The 17,630-nt window shown below is 59.7% G+C and overlaps 8 protein-coding genes across 8 annotated transcripts; 5 read left to right on the forward strand and 3 right to left on the reverse strand.

Annotated features, from left to right (window-relative positions):
* Window positions 1-1,644: 1,644 nt before the first annotated feature.
* Window positions 1,645-2,943, forward strand: SPRG_14073 (hypothetical protein; the record flags this gene model as incomplete). The annotated part of the gene is made up of 1 exon (XM_012353030.1): window positions 1,645-2,943. One exon carries the CDS (start codon window positions 1,645-1,647, stop codon window positions 2,941-2,943), a length of 1,299 nt encoding a protein of 432 aa, XP_012208420.1.
* Window positions 2,944-3,355: 412 nt separating this feature from the next.
* On the forward strand, window positions 3,356-4,294 carry SPRG_14074 (hypothetical protein; the record flags this gene model as incomplete). Its single annotated transcript, XM_012353031.1, has 1 exon — window positions 3,356-4,294. The coding sequence occupies one exon, from the start codon at window positions 3,356-3,358 to the stop codon at window positions 4,292-4,294; it is 939 nt and encodes a 312-aa protein (XP_012208421.1).
* Window positions 4,295-4,766: 472 nt separating this feature from the next.
* On the forward strand, window positions 4,767-5,951 carry SPRG_14075 (hypothetical protein). Its single transcript, XM_012353032.1, has 2 exons — window positions 4,767-5,078; window positions 5,135-5,951. Exons 1-2 carry the CDS (start codon window positions 4,778-4,780, stop codon window positions 5,896-5,898), a joined length of 1,065 nt encoding a protein of 354 aa, XP_012208422.1. The 5' UTR covers window positions 4,767-4,777; the 3' UTR covers window positions 5,899-5,951.
* Window positions 5,952-5,960: 9 nt separating this feature from the next.
* SPRG_14076 (hypothetical protein) lies at window positions 5,961-6,656 on the reverse strand (the record flags this gene model as incomplete). Its single annotated transcript, XM_012353033.1, has 3 exons — window positions 6,432-6,656; window positions 6,254-6,387; window positions 5,961-6,210 (listed from the first exon to the last, which is right to left on the reverse strand). The coding sequence occupies exons 1-3, from the start codon at window positions 6,579-6,581 to the stop codon at window positions 5,961-5,963; spliced, it is 534 nt and encodes a 177-aa protein (XP_012208423.1). The 5' UTR covers window positions 6,582-6,656.
* Window positions 6,657-6,836: 180 nt separating this feature from the next.
* On the reverse strand, window positions 6,837-11,708 carry SPRG_14077 (hypothetical protein). The gene is made up of 11 exons (XM_012353034.1): window positions 11,531-11,708; window positions 11,405-11,473; window positions 11,278-11,360; window positions 11,008-11,223; window positions 10,666-10,955; window positions 10,504-10,622; window positions 10,222-10,412; window positions 9,975-10,169; window positions 8,564-9,922; window positions 8,039-8,519; window positions 6,837-8,013 (listed from the first exon to the last, which is right to left on the reverse strand). Exons 1-11 carry the CDS (start codon window positions 11,681-11,683, stop codon window positions 6,907-6,909), a joined length of 4,263 nt encoding a protein of 1,420 aa, XP_012208424.1. The 5' UTR covers window positions 11,684-11,708; the 3' UTR covers window positions 6,837-6,906.
* Window positions 11,709-12,586: 878 nt separating this feature from the next.
* On the forward strand, window positions 12,587-13,920 carry SPRG_14078 (hypothetical protein). Its single transcript, XM_012353035.1, has one exon. The coding sequence runs from the start codon at window positions 12,593-12,595 to the stop codon at window positions 13,865-13,867; it is 1,275 nt and encodes a 424-aa protein (XP_012208425.1). The 5' UTR covers window positions 12,587-12,592; the 3' UTR covers window positions 13,868-13,920.
* Window positions 13,921-14,504: 584 nt separating this feature from the next.
* Window positions 14,505-16,094, forward strand: SPRG_14079 (hypothetical protein; the record flags this gene model as incomplete). Its single annotated transcript, XM_012353036.1, has 6 exons — window positions 14,505-14,921; window positions 14,972-15,106; window positions 15,150-15,242; window positions 15,290-15,770; window positions 15,815-15,978; window positions 16,011-16,094. 6 exons carry the CDS (start codon window positions 14,505-14,507, stop codon window positions 16,092-16,094), a joined length of 1,374 nt encoding a protein of 457 aa, XP_012208426.1.
* SPRG_14080 (hypothetical protein) lies at window positions 16,053-17,312 on the reverse strand. The gene is made up of 8 exons (XM_012353037.1): window positions 17,177-17,312; window positions 17,050-17,125; window positions 16,812-17,001; window positions 16,693-16,768; window positions 16,543-16,641; window positions 16,365-16,500; window positions 16,275-16,324; window positions 16,053-16,224 (listed from the first exon to the last, which is right to left on the reverse strand). The coding sequence occupies exons 1-8, from the start codon at window positions 17,231-17,233 to the stop codon at window positions 16,120-16,122; spliced, it is 789 nt and encodes a 262-aa protein (XP_012208427.1). The 5' UTR covers window positions 17,234-17,312; the 3' UTR covers window positions 16,053-16,119.
* Between the last annotated feature and the right edge of the window lie 318 nt (window positions 17,313-17,630).

Raw genomic sequence — 17,630 nt, forward strand, 5'->3', positions numbered from 1 at the left:
AAAATGAGCCTATATTTGAAACGCAAGGTCGCGCGCGAGGCGCCTCGAGTGCGCGATGCCGTCGTGCGATCCGTGGTGTGCAAGACAGGGCTAGGGCTCGAATACGGGACATGTCTGTCTGAGTCGAGGAAACAGAATCAGATCACGAAGCTAAGGGTCTGTGAATGCAGGACCATTGGATTGGATGATGTTCGTGCTCCGGTGTGCGTATTTGTGTACTACAGATCCAGATATAGTGGTTATTTCATTATTGCACAGGAGGCTAGGATTTTCTGGGTGTTTTGCGACGCAAGGAGCCGAAACAATATTTTCGAGAATGGAGCTGCGAAAACGCTCTCACTTTATATTTCGACTCCCGTTAAGCAACCCGCCTCTCCTCTCCCGAGGGTGGGGCGGTAATACAGGCAATACGCCTTTTTCGCCCCTTAAGCACTCCCGCTTATCGAAAATGTGCGATGCGTTCCCTGGTGAATTGACTAGAGTAGGATATCGGGAGTTGGGTGAACTCAGATACGGCCGTCAATGATGAAGTCTACCACACATCGTACAGCCCAGAAGGCACAAAAAAGATGCGAACCTACAAATCTGAATCGACGACTTCAAAATCGCCCGTGCCACTTATGTGATACCATTTTGGCTTAAGTGTTAAGCTTTGCTTTTTGACCAAGTCGATTCCATCATGTTTGCCTGTAGCTGTCAGCGCCAATACGAATGTAGAATTTTTCTCATATACATATCCTCGCCAAAGGGTGGTCAAATCCCGTGCCCCACTGGCATACTGTACACAGGCCATTTACGCACCCATTCGTTACGTCTCATCCTGTCGACGAGTCTTGCAGGCCTCGCGAGGACGTGATGATTCGATACTATCGAGCGCTCGTCATTGTCTGTCTTGGACTCAGATGAGCGAGGGCCATGGATCACAAATGTAGCCAACGTAAAAGATAACGCTGCAAGACTACTGTCTTAAATCCACCGGCGCGCGTTTCGTAGACGACGCCCAAAACCAAGGTGAATATAGTGTACTCGAGTGGGATCCGTGACGTGGGGATCTGAGTTGGTGGACCTGCATCTGAGTCCATCAGATGGGCGAATCCCACGAACAATACACAGTGGTAGCAGCGAACCTGTGGTCATAGGCAATGCTTGTTGCGCTTATTATTTCGCAAGTAGTACTTTCCAATCGTTGCCCCGTCGTTTGCGAAACCCGCTTCCTCAGCAAAGTTGACTCGGCCTAGGACGTCGATATTCCCAGCAAACTCACGACCAAGATTCGCATCTCCGGTGTCAAGCTCTACGCCATATCTATAGCTAGGTTCCTCCCTAGAGCACAAGCTTACCCAATACAGCTGTGCAATGCCGTGACAATGAAACCTACAAGTCGCTTCTAATGCCATTCAACACCTGGCCATTCACCGTCGATGTATGCAAAAAATCAAGAACGATTACTTAAGACCTTCCCACGATTCTGTTTCCTCGACTCAGACAGACATGTCCCGTATTCAAGCCCTACCCCTTTCTTGCGCACCACGGATCGCACGACGGCATCGCGCACTCGAGGCGCCTCGCGCGCGACCTTGCGTGTCAAGTATCGACTCATTTTCCAACTCGCGTCGTCTCCGACACCACTACCACCACTACACCATGAAGACCGCCTGTGTCACGATGGCCCTCGCCGCGACGTCGGCTGCGGCGATGCAGCTCAGCAACGACGAGCGCGCCACGCTCGCCACCGAAGTGTTGGCGTGGAAGGCGACCGAAGCCGGCAAAGTCGCGATCGAGCAAGGCCTGGCCAAGCCCAGCAGCAACCAAGAGTCTCTGGACGTGTCGGACGACGAGGTGCTCCGCTTCGCGGCCACCAAGAAGATCGTGGACCAGCTCAACATCGACCACCCCGAGGCGCGCTTCTCGACCAACAACCCGTTCGTGCTGTTGACGGAGAAAGAGTTTGCCGAGTACGTCAAGGGGTCGTTCGGTCGTGGCCAGCCCGAGCGCCGCTTGCGCGCAGACACGGTCGCCCGCGACTTGACGGCCGAGCAGGCCGAAGCGGCTGGCATCGACTGGAGCGCCGACAAGTGCAACCCGTCCGTGAAGAACCAGGGCAACTGCGGGTCGTGCTGGACGTTCTCGTCGGTGGCCGTGGCCGAGCAAGCGCACTGTCTCGCGACGGGCTCGCTCCTCGACCTCTCGGAGCAGCAGCTCGTGAGCTGCGACTCGAGCTCGGGCGAAGGCTGCCAGGGCGGCTGGCCCTGGAAGGCGCTCGACTACATCTCGGCCAACGGCATCTGCACCGAAGCCGACTACCCGTACAAGTCGGGGTCGACGGGCCAGAACGGCCAGTGCAAGACGTCGTGCCGTAAGACCAAGCTCAGCATCGGTGCCACGGTCAACATCCAGGGCGAGAGCGCGCTCCAGTCGGCGCTCGACAAGCAGACCGTCCAGGTCATCGTCGAGGCCGGCAACAACGTCTGGAAGAACTACCAGAGCGGCGTCGTCAAGTCGTGCCCTGGCTCGCAGTCGGACCACGCCGTCCTCGCGGTCGGCTACGGCACGCTCAGCGGCGTCAACCACTTCAAGATCAAGAACTCGTGGGGCACGTCGTGGGGCGCGGGCGGCTACATCTACTTGCAGCGCGGCGTCGGTGGCAACGGCATGTGCAACGTCGCCGAGCACCCGTCGTACCCCAAGATCAGCACGTCGCCGACGCCGACGTCGCAAGACCCGACCGATAGCCCGTCACCGTCCACCAAGACGCCTGAGCCGACGACCAAGAGCCCGTCCCCTACGACCAAGACCCCCGTGCCGACCACGAAGAAGCCCAACAAGTGCCACGGCTGCACGGGGTGCTACTACCCGGATGGTGACGAGTGCTACAACGACTATGACGCCGAGACGTGCCAAGACTTGAGCTGGGACTACGGCACCATCTGGTGCGGCAACTAGGCGCTAGCACACCGTCATTTGTCTGTACAGACCTCCTCGCGATCTCTACGACGCGGTACATGTCCAACGTCGTCTATCAATGCAACATATGAAACTTTATTGTGCCTCTGGCTCAGGTATATTTTGTTGAATCCCGCAAAGCGGCTCGAGGGAACGGGTACAAAATGATGTATTCGAACGCGAGCTCAGACTCAACTAGCGACAAGAGGCATGACATCATACGCATGCAAAGGTTCTGTGGCAGGAGCTCTTCACAAATTATGATGAGCTTTTTGAATGAAAAATCCCTCGCGATGAACTGAACGGTTGCCCTCGCTTCGATGAGCGAAATGGCGCCAAGAACAGGTATCCGGATGGTTTCGTGTCCGGTTGCGAAAGAGCACCTGATGTCGCATTTGTTGCCTTTGGAAGGATGGTTCGCGTCGTGGCTACGCCGTACGGACTCGGTGCTCTCGAAGCAGACGCGGCGTCGACCGACGCCGTGCGAACTACTGTCATGCTGCCGTGGGGCCGCAGCTACATGCGTACTAGCGACGTGGCGCCGCGCCACCTCTTCCGCGCCACATGCCTCACGTCCAAGGTGCGCCACTTTGACGTGGAGGTCGCGCTGGACTGCTCGCTTAACGACCTCCGGGCTTGCATCATCGAGGCGCTCGGCGAGCCCCTCTTTCCTGAGACCATTTCGGTGCTGCAGCCTACTGTCGGTGGCCGGCATAGGTTGACGGATGGCAGCCCGTGTATCTTTCGATCGCTGCAGCCGCTGCTTGTGGTCATTGCGCCACTACTGCAGCTCGGCAAGATGGCGCTGGCACTGCATTTGGACATGCGACCCTACGACACCAGTACGCTCGAGCCACGCAAGAGCATTCCCGCGTTCGAGACGCTTCATGATGTATCGCCCCGGCTCACGCTGCCATCCATCGTGCAGGTTGCCCGTGGCGCGTGCGCAGTGGTCGCCAAAGACGCTCTGCGCTCCGGCGTCGTCTACTGGGAAGTGCGTCTCGACGAAACCGTGGGCGGCGACGGACTGTTTATCGGCATTGGCACGACCGACATGCCGCTGAATACAAGTGTGACGAGCACGGGCTTGTTTTATGGCCTCGCCGTCGCCTCGGGCCAGAAAGTGCACATGACCCCTGAGGCGTACGGCCCGAAATGCGCCAACGGCGATGTGCTCGGCGTCGAGTTTGACGTGGACCGGGGGACGCTGGGCTTTTACCGCAACCGCGTGTTTCTCGGCATCGCCTTTCGCAATGTCTTTGGCAAGACGCTGTGTGCGGCCTTTGGCACCTCGGGCGTCGGCCTTCGGTTCACGATCCTTCCGCGGCGCACACCGCCGTCTCTACTATAGGTTGGTTGTCGTCTGAAATCCGAAGTCCGATTTTCAAATACGTGTCCCTTGTTGCGAGCATACTAGAGCGTCTGGTATGCCTACGCAACAGGTTACACTGCTCCTTGCCGATTTGTACTTCAGTGAGAGCACTCGTACCGGACCCGCCGCGGTTCAAATGACCGTACTTGTCAAGGTAATTTTGGTCGAGGTTGCGGATGCTGCTGCCGAGGTCGATGCCACCGCTGCCCCGTGGCATCCAGGTTCTGGGTCTCGCTGGCGGCCGCCAATGAGTCGAAGCACTACTGGGATAAAATGATCCTGGCGGCATGCAATACCGTGATGGAAGAGATGTTCGAGACGATGGACTAGTGTATTGCCAAGGCCTTGATATTGCTGGCGGTTCCGAGCGCAATTTTCAGTGCCACAATTTAGTACAGCAATTAAATAACATCTGATGGCCGGTTGCTGGATGTCAAGCAACCAGATTTTTGCACGATCCACATGGCCGCGCTGCCGCTGAACCGGCACCTCGTGCACACGTCGACGTGGAGCAACCCGAAGAGCCGTGCATGGGACCTCGTCGACGCGCATCCGCTCAACCAGCAAGTCGACGTCTTCCTGCCGTCGGCGACGCCCGGCAGCGTCGGGCCGCTCGCCCGCGAAGGCTCCTTCTTCTACGCGATGCGCGTGTCGCCGCTGGCCTTGCTGCAGGAATGCTTGGCCAAGCCCGAGCTGCGTTACTACGCGACGCTCAAGAACGCACCCATCGACGGCGCCAACACGCTCGGCCTCTTTCCCAGTGGTATTGGCTCGTCCTTCCTACTGCGCCTGGATCTCTGACGCAACGTCGTCGTATAGGCCACCTCGTGCTCGTGCTGGACCACGCGACGTACACGCAGTTTGGCCTTATCGGCGAGAAGGTGGCGACGGCGTCGGGCGAAGCGCTGCACGGCCGGCGGTACCGCGTCGTGATCGAGCTCCATGCGAAAAACATGGTCGACGCCGCGTCGGCCTTCCGCGCGCGTGTCCTCGCCTGCGTCGCGCGCTTCCCGCCGCTCGATCTGCTGCTTTGCGCGATCAACAGCCGCGGCAGCTTCCAGACGATCGCCATCACGGACGCCAACGTCGACGACGACGAGAGCGTCCGCAAACGCATTGAAGTGACGAGCCAGGTGCAGGCCTTTGCAGACATCGCGCTGCCGGCACATGTCTCGTCGACGACCGATCGCGATGAGATAGCTGCGGTGTACGAGTGGCTCGGGTTGGTGGCCTGCCGCCTCTTGTCGCCGCTTCCGGACGAGTACCTCTCCAGCTACGCGTCGCCGATCGCGGAAACGACACCGGGCCGCGCCGTGAGTCTCCGGTGGCGTGGTCTTATTCCCGACACGCTCGTGCACACGGCCGTCGAGTATGCCAAGAAGCAAGTGGCCGACGGCAGCGCCCCGTTCGCGGCCGTGAGTGTCTGGGGCTTTCCAGACAGCGTCGCGTCGTGGTGGCAAAAAGGCCATCGGCGGGACCACGGGTTCCAGTTGGAAGGCGCGAATGGCTACACGATTCTGTGCCTCCCGCACGACACCTACTGCATTATCCAGTCGCTCGGGGCGCAGGACAGAACCGTGTAAGCACGAGCTACTACCATAAAGACGAAGAAGATGAAGACGAAAATTAGATGCCATGCACTTTCTTATGACATTGCAGGTCGGCGGGGGATCGAGGCGACCTCTTCGAGGTAGATACGCTGGCCGTCGATGCGCTCGCAGTCGAGAGCCCGCACGGCCGTCTCGGCGTCGGCCTTGGACACGAGCGTTGCGTACGCGAGGTCCGCGCGATGCAGCACGACCAGCTTGCTCGTGATCCCCGCCGAGTGCAGAAACTGCTTGATCTTGGTCGTGGTCGCCGAAAGCGGCAAGTTGTTGAGCGAAATGTAGTAGGCGCTAAATGGCAGGATGAGGAAGCGACGGCGGAGGCACCGCGTACCCGCCATCGATCACGTTGGCCGTGCGCTGCGTTTTGCGCGGCGCGACCACGTGGACGCTCACGCGCTCGCCTTCAATCTCGCGCTGGTGCATGGCCCTCGCGGCGCTCTCGGCGTCGTCGTCGTTCTCATAGGTCTACGCCATGGTATACGTTCTCGCCTCCTCTCGACGGGTCGTACGATGTAGGCGTGGCGCACGAGCGGCTCCAGGTCGGCCTTGAGCGTGTGGATGTGCATGGACGCGATCGGTCCAAAGCCGTCGAAGATCGCTGTCAGCTCGTCGTCCTCGACGCCGTCGGGCACGGGCCGTACAAAGACCTTGCCGCCCATGCGCTTGGCTCGTGTGGCAACACTCTTGTGGCTTTTTGACCAATCAAACGACACGAATTCACACGCGTCGATGCCATTGGTTGGCTCCAAAGATTTGCCATCGCGGTTGGCGCCGACACGGATCCCGGACGAGAGGGCTTGGAGCCTGCAGTTCTCGGGTCTGGTACCAGTCTTGCGCAGGCATTACCATGCAACAAACTGGGTTTTTAGTTCTCTCATGCGCCAACACAGAAGCGAGAAGAGAGACACAAATCCTCTTGAGCGTCGGGAAAAGACGCCATGTTGAACCGTTCAAAATCGAGCTTGCTACGCAACAGGAGACAAGTTACGGCGTCAAGGCCACGAGCTGCGCGACGAGCTCGGCGCGTGCACTCGTCTCGGCGTCGTCCTTGACGAAATTCTGGATTTCCTTCAGGTACTTGGCAAGGACCTTGGGCGACTCGACGCCGAGCGAGAGCACGTAGCGCTGGACGATCGCCATAAATTTCCACTTGTCGTCGAGCTGGTGCAGACCCTTCCAGATACGGATCGCAGCTTTCGGCCACCCCAGCGCTGTCACAAGAGCCGCGACCTCGGCCAGCACAACGTCGTCCGCGCTGCCACGCAGCGACGTGCGGTAGAGCGCGAGGGCTGCCGCGGGGTCCACAAACACCACCGATCGCGCTGCGTACAACGACGCATTTGGCATCGACGCCGCCAGCGTCGACGCCGACGCCGCGTGCGTCTTGGCGCCCGTCGCATCGTGCGTCCACGCGCAGTAGCCGCTCATGAGCACATGCCACTCCCACGTGAGATGCGCCTCCTTCTTCATCTTCAAGTAGAGGCCGAGGGTCTTGAGAATCGACGCGTCGTGGGTCGCGGTATAGCGTTTGAAGAGCGTCAAGACAAGTGCCCGCCAGGCGTTGGGATCGCGCGGGTTCTCGCGGTACCAGGCTTGGACTGTCGCGCGCGGCGGCGTCCACACTGTAAAAACATCGAGGATCGCGTGCACATGACGAGACACGGGCAGCGCCGTCGCGGCCGGCCGCGTCACCGCCGACGACGCGGCGACAAGGTGCGCCAGCGCCGCAATCGACACCGCCGACCCGTCTTGTCTCTGCACCGCGTCCAGCCACGCGGGCACAAGCCCCGCATCGCACAGGTCCGATGGTACCGACTCTTTGTCGCGGCTGTCCTTGTCGTCGCCGTTGGACGTTGTCCAATACGTCGCCCAATCGAGCTCGACGCGTGCGAGGGTCGCGGCGATGCTGGCGTGGCGCGGGTGCACTTTCATGAGCGCCTGCAGCGCTGCCATCGAGGCTGGCGACAGCGAGCGCGACGCCTTGAACTCGGCTTCGTACGTGGCGAGGGCGACATGGAGGGCCGACGCCGGCGACCGAATGCGCTGGAGCGCTGCGTGCGCGTCGCCAAAGCGGTTCAAACCGGTATAGATCTAGAGCATATGAGTGGAGGCGTACATCGTTCGCGCACGAGACCTGCGCCGCCAAGAGCTGCTTGGTCGTGTCGTCCTCGGTCTCGAGGACCGTCCACGCCGCCAGTGCCTCGGGCCACTGCTTGGCAGCAATGTAGTTGCGAACAATGTTGCCTTGCAGGATCGCAGACGTCGTCGCCACCGAATCGAACGCGGTGGCCGCCGCGGCGTGCAACCCGAGCTGCGAGAGCACGACGCCGTGGGCGTTCTGTGCCGCCGCCTCGAACGGGTCGCGCTCGAGGTACTTTTGCAGCGCAAACTGGATCTGCGGCAGCGGCAACGCCTCTTTACTGGTCGTTGACACTTGAAGGCCCGTCGACGCGACGCCGTAGAGCACGTCCAAATCGAGGCGCATCTGGAGGGCACACGTGTACGCTGCGTGGGCTTGGCTCGCATCGCCCTTCTCGATCTCGAGAAGACCGTAGCCCGTCCACATGGCGGGGTTGTTGGGGTTCACGCCTTGGAGGCTCAAAAAGGCTTTTTGGGCCGACGCCGGCGCGCCGGCATAGACATAAGCATGCCGAGGTTTGCCCACGCGCAGTCCAAGTTCGCGAGCTGGATCGCGCGCACAAAGCCAAAGTGCTTGAGCACAATCTGGCGTTGCACCGCACCGAACGCATTCCACGCGTGTGCGTTCAGCGGCTCGAGTGCAAGCGCCTGCGCAAACGCGGTCGACGCGTCGTGCATGAGCTGATCGATCGACGAGGGGTACACCGGGGCGTGCTGCAGCGCGAGCTTGCCCATGGGCACGCCGTCGACCGCGCCCCGGGCCATGGCTTCGTACCAATGGCCAAGACCGAGGTCCAACCACGCCGCGGGCTCGTTGGGCTCCATAACCGACACGGTTTTGTACGCGGCCGTGCCAGCGCTGAGAAAGTCGACCCAGGATGCAAAGTCGCCAGGCGCCAAGTAGAAGGCGAAGCAGTGCACGTCACCAAGGAGCTTGTGCAGCGCGGGCTCGTTGCTCGCCGTCTCCAAGCACGTTTGGAGCAAGCCCGAGGCTTCGCACAAATGGGCGGCCGCGCGGCCGTAGAGGCCCTGGCCGCAGAGGAACTTGGCGTGCTGAAACAACGTCTCTGCAAGAAGCTTGCGCACGGCAATGTCGTTCGCGACCACGTGCGCGGCCGCGGTGCGGAGATGCGCGAGCGCTTCGTCAAAGAGGCCGACCGAGAGCTCGATCCGCGCGAGCTCGGCCAAGACGGACGGGTTGGTGTCCATGCCAAGACTCACCGCTTTGGCGTACGACTTTTGCGCGGCCATGACACGGCCAAAGCTCGCATACACGTGGCCGAGGGCAGCCCAGTAGGACGCATCGGACGGGGCCTGACGCAGCACCTTGTGCATCGACGCGATCGCAGCTTCGTCGTGGGCGTTCAATTGGTGCTGGGCCAGACGGCGCAACGCCCAGATCGGCGCCATGACGCCGTCGGCGGTCATGGTCATGTCGGTCCAGAGACGCACGTTGCGATCTTCTTGGTCGTGCGCTTCGTAGAGGCCGCTGAGGAGCGTGCCGGCGCGCTCGCAGTGCGGGTTGAGCGAGAGCGCTTTCAAGAAGCACTTTTCCGCGCGCACGAGGTCCAAAGCAATGTCGAGGTACCAGCGACCGAGGCCGGCAAAGCTCTCGGCGTCAAACGAATTGAGTTTGGCCGCCGAGAGGAGTGCGCTGACGCAAAATGCCTTGTCGCGCCGATACTCGCCGTCCAAGTCCCAGTACACGTCGGCGAGCCGGCGCTTGAGGCACGCGAGGTCGAGGGCCTCGCCCGTGAGCGCGCTGCCCGCTTCCAGGAGGCGGCGAGCAGCGTCGAGGTCGCCTTGGAGGTACAAGAGATAGCCACGGGCGGCCGCGAGTGCGACCGACGTTGGCTCCTCACTAGGCACTGCGATCAGCCATGCACCAGAAACAGCAAAGCCAAAGTGAGTACCTGAGGAACTGGAGGGCGTTGGCAGCCAACACCACGTCGCGCTGGGCCAAGTACGCTTCTGCGAGCCCAATCGCGGGTGCTTCGAGCAGTGGCGCGTGCTCCAAAATGCCTTCGTAGCACACGATCGCATCCGCATATTTGTGGAGCGCGCGGTACGCGGCGCCCGAAAGCAAACTCAAGTGGGTCTCGTCCAAGCTAGACGCGCGAGGTGTAAACGATGTGAGATAGTAAGCGGCTCGACACGTACATGGCCAGCGACGGCGCCGTCAAGAGGTTGTCATAGCGCCACGTCACCGCGTCCTGGGCGCTCGCAATCATGTCGAGGCAGACCTGCGGTTGGAACGTCGGGCCCGGCACCATCGCAATCTCCGCCAGGGCGACGCGCGCCGCCAGCAAGTGCGGACCCGCCGCGATGCACTTGGTCAGCGTCTCCCGCGCCTACAGCATGTGACATGTGGCTTTCAGTTGGCCATTCCAAAACGCACAACAATGCAAGGAAAATGAAACGAAAATGCGAAGTACCGCGTACCGGGACGTAGGCTTTGGCTGCGTGCATGGCAAGCCCGTCGATGGCCATGAGGAGGAGGTTGTCCGGGTCGACGTGGCGCAAAATGGACTCGCACGTGCTTTTTTGGGTCGCATCCAGGGCTACAGACAGCATGAGGCGACACCATTACAGGGGAGCACGGACCGCCGTCGCTGTCTTCGGCGCGCAGCAAGAGAATCTCGGCCGCGCGCTTGGCGACGGGGCACCATGTAATCATATCGCGGCAGATCGCATCGAGGGTCTGGCGATCGAGGTTCTTTGTTGTCGATTGCGGTTGAACGAGCCGCGTGAGTGCCAGGTCAGCGTACGCGTCAAGGACAACCGCCACCTTGTCCGAGCACACCCAGCCCGAGGTCGTTGTCGCCACGGCCCGGATCTTACCCACCAGTGCGTACAAGACAGCTTCCGGCGCTTGGAACGGGCCTGCTGTCTTGCTGGCCTATAGGAAATCGTACGCATAAGAAGCGCGATGGAGGACGACGGGACGGAATTGCCTGGACAAGATCGAGCACCGAGAGCCACATGTCGACGCTTGGCGGCAACTCGTCGTTCGGGTTCTCCTCGGCGAAGAGCTCGGGGCGTGCTTTTTCCTTGACGAGGAGCGGGTGCCAGGACGCGAGCGCCTTGGCATAGTCCTTGGCGAGTGTCGCGGCGATCGCCATGTCCAAAAGCATCTTCTGGCACCGATCAAACTTGCCATTCCTAATCCACGCACATGTTGGAAGGCGATGTCCATGCTGTTGAGGGCGGCGCTACGCGTAAACGATGGCCGAGAGCTTCTCCAGAGGCTCGAGCATCTTGGCGTGGTCGGCCGTGCTCTCGTAGACTTCGAGCATGCCCTGCGCGAGATGAGTCGACTTGGCGAGGAGGATATACGCCGTACCTTCCAGGCAAACGGCACGTCGGCTTGGATGGCCGCTGCGCGCTTGTAGGCGTCGACGGCCTTGGTCGGCTACGTGGATAGTACATTATAAGCAACCTGCGATCGAGAAGATCCAGCGCCGCCTACTTCGTGCAAGTGGAAGTGGCTCTTGCCCATACAGAGCAGCGCTTGGAAGTTGAGTCCGTCGAGCTCGAGGGCCTTGGCGCTGGCTGCGAGCGCGGCCTCGTAGGCCTCGTCCTTGAGCTTGGCCTTGGCCTCGGTCACGTACTGCTTGAGCATGCTGGCCAGGAAGCGTGAAAATGCAATCCTGTCACACTTTATATCTGCTTGCACATAATATTGAGGTTTATCTGAGTGGTGAAATCGCATATTTTGCTGCGGTCGCGGGACAAGTCGACATCTCTCTACGCTTGTGCTTGGCGTAGGATGTCATGGAATACTTGGTGCAGTCGAGCGTTCATCATCCTCAAAACTCCGTGCTCTCTCGGGAAGGCGTTGACCGTTCCTACCAGTGCCGGTAGCCTCGTTCGACCCCCTCCTGCACAACTCGGCAATTTGCAACGCACCAATAGCTTATGGACCCTAAACGCCTAAACGTCGCGGGGTCCATAGTCGATCGCTTGATATTGTCCATTCTTCAATAGTACTCTCAGTGCTCTCGACGCATTTGTGCGAAAGACATCCCGTTGAAAGACAGGACACGTGGCCGCACAACCCGACGCGTCGATGCAAACACACGGATTCCGTGGAAAGCACTCTGCGTTTGTATGGGTCGCCCGGACCAGAAAACTGACGCACGCCACGCTCGTACGTACTGTAGACGAAGGCGCGATGCAGTCATTCCCTCGCTCTCTACTAATAGCAAAGGTCCTTGCGAGAGCCCATCTTCCGAGCGTAGAGCCTCAAGGATTCCTTGATGAGAGAGAGTAGCAGCCAGAACTGCCAGAACTAAATTGGAGATCGAGGGAGGGCCGGCGGTTCCGAATTTTAGCCAATTGGAGGCTGCCACAAATGTATTTTATCACTTCAACATCACCATTTTTGGCGCGTATTTTATTTGATTGCACACGCCGGCCCTACGTTATCACTGCTATTTAATGGCAAGCGGAACGAAAACAGCTGCCAAATTAAAAGAAAAACGCGGTCGACAGGGCTTGTCTTTTTGGTCATTTTGCTTTCACACGCACGATGGTCAACCTCCTCCCGCTGCTGTCGCTCGCCGCCGTTGCCCTCGCGCAGGACTGCGCACCCCAAGATGCCCATGTGGCCTCGCTCCAGAAGGACTTGGCGACGCTCCAGGCCACCGAGGCGCAGCACAAGGCCGACCTCGTGACGGTGCAGACCAAGTTCGAGGAAGAAGCCGCGGCCGTCTCGGGCCTCCAGACGCAGCTGAACTCGGCTGTCAACGAACTTGCAGCCATCACGTCGGAGAAGGACGAGCTTATTGCGACCGTCGCTAAGCTGCAGGCAGCCGATGTCTCGACGGAGCTCAAGGCCGAAGTCTCGACGTTGGTCCAGGACAAGCAGGCGCTCAGCGACAAGCTCAAGAAGCTGGATGCGGATAACGCTGCGCACCAGCGCCGCATTGAAGGCCTCCAGGCGGAGCTTGCAGCCTCCAAGGACGCACTTACGCAAGTCAAGACGCTCCAGGCCAAGCTGACGACCGCGTCCAAGGAAATCGAGTCGCTCCAGGAGACGCTCAAGCGCTCGGCGGAAGGTGGTCTCTCGCTTCCGGCCATGATCTCGACGTACTATGACAACGCGGTGACGTTCACGACGCAGACGTACGAAGACTCGGACCGGTATGTGTCGCTGGCGTCGTCCAAGGCGACCGAGCTCTACGCGATTCACTTGGCGCCGTGGGCGGACGAGGCCGTCGCGCACTCGACCGTGGCGGCCAAGACGGTGCAGGACCTCTACACGACGCACGCGGCCGCGACGGTCGACCCGCTCCTTGACCAGCTCCACGCGACGGTGCAGCCGATCTTGGACGTGCAGGTGCCGATCGCCAAGCAGCGCTTGGCGCGCGCCCAGGACGAGGCCGTCGTGCTCGCGAAGCGCGGCCAGGACGTGTACAAGCGCTCGCGCAAGAATGCGATTGCGTTTTTCAAGTCGAACCCGCGCATTGCGCCGTATGCGACCAAGATTGTCGACACGACGATCGTCCTTCTGAGCATCCCGATCGCGATCGCGCTGCTCCGCCTCGCCGTGTCGACGGTGTTTGTGGTCCTCTCGACGTTGCTGTACCTTGTCACGTGCTGCGGCTGCTGCGGCCTCGTCGGTCGCAAGCCCAAGACGACCCGCGAGGTCGCGACGCCCGTTGTGACGGCGCCGACCAAGGCCACCAAGCCCATGGCCAAGGCGCAAACGAATGACTCGGCGCCCAAGGCCAAGGCGCCCAAGACGCCCGAGCCCGTGACGCCGCCGTCGGCCAAGAAGAAGAAGGCCAAGAAGACGCAGTAAATCCAAATTGGAGCAACACGCTGGTATTATGATAGACGAAACATTTTTTCTGGAGCTGGGAGCGCATAATAGTACGAGAGGCAAGGTACAGGAAGTCGCACGACGCGTGCACCGGGTCAGGCGCTACATGTACGTACTATGATACACAAACGTGCTTCTTCTGACTCGAGCTTAAATGTATGTCGGCGTCCGTCGAGCTGCCGTCCTCAGTGTACTATGGCGTGTTAAATTGACGGGACAGCAACACACGTCATCAGACAGACAGGCCACAAGGTCGCTGCTTGGACCTTGGTCATTGTGGTATGATCGATGTCCTCTTCTCTCACTGCTGACCGCGATTGTCAGGCAAAATACGCCTTCTCGGCTTTCGTCTTCATGCTTGGGTTGCAGCGGAAATGCAAATGCTTGGCACAAAAAGTGCATCTAAAAACACACAATCGTGTGCTTTGAACTGGTACTCAATTTTAGCACGTTTGCATCTTAAGTGGCGTGCCGGTAGCTAACACCGTGACCGCCCATGCCCCTCGCTACAAGAACATTCGGCACTAGTTCTACTAAAGCGGCGGTGGATTCGTGAAATTGCCGCCAAGGCCGGCGGTTTTCGCTCCATTTACCACCAAGTCACCGCAGCCGGAAGATGCTGAACGTCGGCAACACGGCTGGCGCCCGGGCGCAGCCGCGGAAGACCTTGCAACGCGTGGCGCTCTCCATGTACACGGAGCCGCCGCAGATGGAGGTGACGCTGGAGCAGTTCGAGGCCTACTCGATCGACCGTCTCCAGATGCTCAAGACCATCGAGATGCAGCGGCTACGCGGCCGCGACGACGCCAAGCTCGAGAAGGCCATGCACCGCTACTTGCCGATGCGTACGACCGAGGACCGTGCGAAGGACAAGGTTTCGCATTTCATTTTGCGCATGGCGTTTTGCCACACGGAAGAGCTGCGGCGGTGGTTCCTCGCGCAGGAATCCATGCTCTTCAAGTTGCGCCTCGACATGGCATCGCGCGACGAGAAGATGCACTTTATGAAGCGTCATGGCCTCCTCTACGATCAAGTACGCGGTTGCTGGTGATGCCATTGCCAATGTATATTCTGCCCGATTAGGTCGAGGCCGACGAAATGGCTGCGCTCAAACCCCAGCTCACCGCCGTGCACCGTGCCAGCGTCGCCAGCATCAAGGAAGGATACAATGTACCCGAAGTGTACGTCAAGGTGCCCTTCACCGAAGCCATCGATCTCGTACCTACCTCCTCATGCATGCCGCATCTAACGCTCGCACTAGATTGGTTCACGCAAGGTATTTCTCAAGGCAGGCACGGCCTACGTTCCGTTCGAGCACTTGGTCACGATCTTGTTTGCTCGGTTTCGGTCCACAGTACGCATCCCTTGTCGATTCCGATGCGCTGACGTAAAACGACGTAGCTCTCCAAGCACCTCGCCGTGGCCTTTCGCAAGTTCAACGGGTCGGCTGCGGCGCGCGACGACCGGCTCATGCCCGTGCTCAAGAACCTCGCCAAGCACCACATCGGGCCCGACTATGGGTCGGCGCCCGTGGCGTCCGGGAATGCGATCACGCCCGATATGATTGACGGCCTCGCGGCGACGTCGATGCCACTCTGCATGAAGTCGCTCCACCAAGCGCTCAAGACGCAGAGCCATCTCAAGCACGGCGGGCGCATGCAATATGGTCTCTTCCTCAAGGGCATTGGCCTGCAAATGGACGACGCGATCACGTTCTGGCGCACCATCTTTTGCAAGAAAATGAACGTCGACGACTTCAACAAAAAGTACGCGTACAACATTCGGCACAACTATGGTAAAGAAGGCAAACGCAAGGACTACACGCCGTACAACTGCATGAACATCATCACGTCCGACCCGCCAAAAGCCGGCGACTACCACGGTATCCTCCATTTAGAGTCGAAGAAATCATGACCGAATGTGTAGGCTGCCCGTTCCGCCACTTTGACGAATACCACTTGCGGGCCAGTCTCCGCGGTATCAACGAAGTCGAGAAGGAAGCGATCGTGCAGCTCGCGAAGAGCAAAAATTACCAAGTCGCTTGCCGCCGCCACTTTGAAGTGCTCTTCCCACAGGGCAACGCCGACGCTGTCGGGAACCACCCAACGCTTTCTTTGAAGAGAGCCGCAAGGTGCAGACTGCCATCAAGACCGAAAGCGTCAAGTCCGAAGGTGTCAAACCCGACGTCGTCAAGGCCGAGGCGTAGGCGTCGTCAGAGGTGCATATATAAATCAAGTTGCTTTCTCCGTGCGGCTGCGCTCGTACTTGGCCATGACCACGTCCGCCAAGAGCCGCGCAAGGACGAGCCGGACCACGCGGCGGTCCGAACGAAAGCTCTAGCACCAAAACACGCAAATTCAAACGAATCAAGGGGTAGGGGTTGTACTTGGACGGCGTCGGGTGCCCGGCTCGTCGTCGCGCTGTCGTTGTTGTCGCCTGCAGACCAACATGAGAGATGTCAACTCGATGCATGTACCGCTCGTCTCGTCGGTCGACGCCGGCAAGAGGCGAGGACCCGCGAGAAAGTGCTGCAAGAGGGCACAGAACCCCGTTGGGGCGTTGGCCGGTAGCGCCAGGTAGCTTGGCGCTAGCGTGAACGCGCTTTTTTCAAACTACAAACGGTGAGAAGAACGCGAGAAGCATCTTCGTGCTACCTGTAGATGGCGCTCGAAGGCCACCTCGGCGACCGTGCGGCCGTCGACATACCCCGTCACGGAGAAATGCTTGATTTGCTCCGTGACGGTCGCAAGCACCTAGGCACGTAGTAGTGAGGGGTGGTGTCGCCGAGACAACGGGTGTTGTACGATGCCGTAAGGCCCATGGACGTCGGCGTGCGAGTGCACGTAAGCCGTGACGTCGGCTTCCGGGAGCTGGAACAATCTACGCGCCAAGTGAGTGCGAAGCGACGCCCGCCAATGTGTACCGAAACTTGGTGGCAGCCGTTAGCTGGGTCCACCACGTGGCAAAGGCGGCGCCGTGCTCGGCCCAAAACGACGCGTACAATGGCAAGTGCTGCTTGAGGCGGTGTCGGATCATGACGCGCTGCTTCTGGACGTCTTCGTGGATGAACGTCGGCCACGGCGAGAACATTTCGCGGTCTTCGTCGTCCGTCTCTACAGCCAAGGCATTTCAGCATCGTCAGTGGTGTCGTAGCATGGAACCCCAGTCGGAGCACGGCGCGTCCAGCGCAGCAAAGTTGATCATGGCCGAAGAGATGCCACAGCACGAGCAGCCGCCCTGATCGTATTCATCATCGCTACACGGTAGTACAGAAGAGAGGCGACGTACTTTGCTCACGTATTCGAACATCGTCTTGTCCACGACCCACGCATCCAGAAAGGCCATGCTTCAAGCGTCTCGGCGCCAAGATCCAAGTGGGCAGGCGGGAACCGGCGCCTCGTTTTACGAACAAGTGCGACAACTGTGGAACAACTACAAGACCTTTTCGAGGAAGTAGCCTTGACGCAGGTTTAGCTACAGTCGAGTCCCACGTCGACCGATTCGATCGAGCGAGAGAACGGACCACGCCATCGTCCGAGTCGCCAAGGGGGTTCGGTTCGCCCGTCATAGATGCCGATTGTCTAAAATCACCAGATTTGCACAGAATCCACGCACGGCCGTCGGACGAATTCCCGCAATAACAGTCTTCATACACTGCAATGTAGCGACGCGGGAATATCCTCGGGGTTTACGCACGAAAGAGGTCATGTCATGGCCGCGGTGGCTCTGCTCGGTGGAACGT

The sequence above is a fragment of the Saprolegnia parasitica genome, assembly GCF_000151545.1.
Source record: "Saprolegnia parasitica CBS 223.65 unplaced genomic scaffold supercont2.113, whole genome shotgun sequence".
In the NCBI taxonomy this organism is placed as follows: domain Eukaryota; phylum Oomycota; class Saprolegniomycetes; order Saprolegniales; family Saprolegniaceae; genus Saprolegnia; species Saprolegnia parasitica.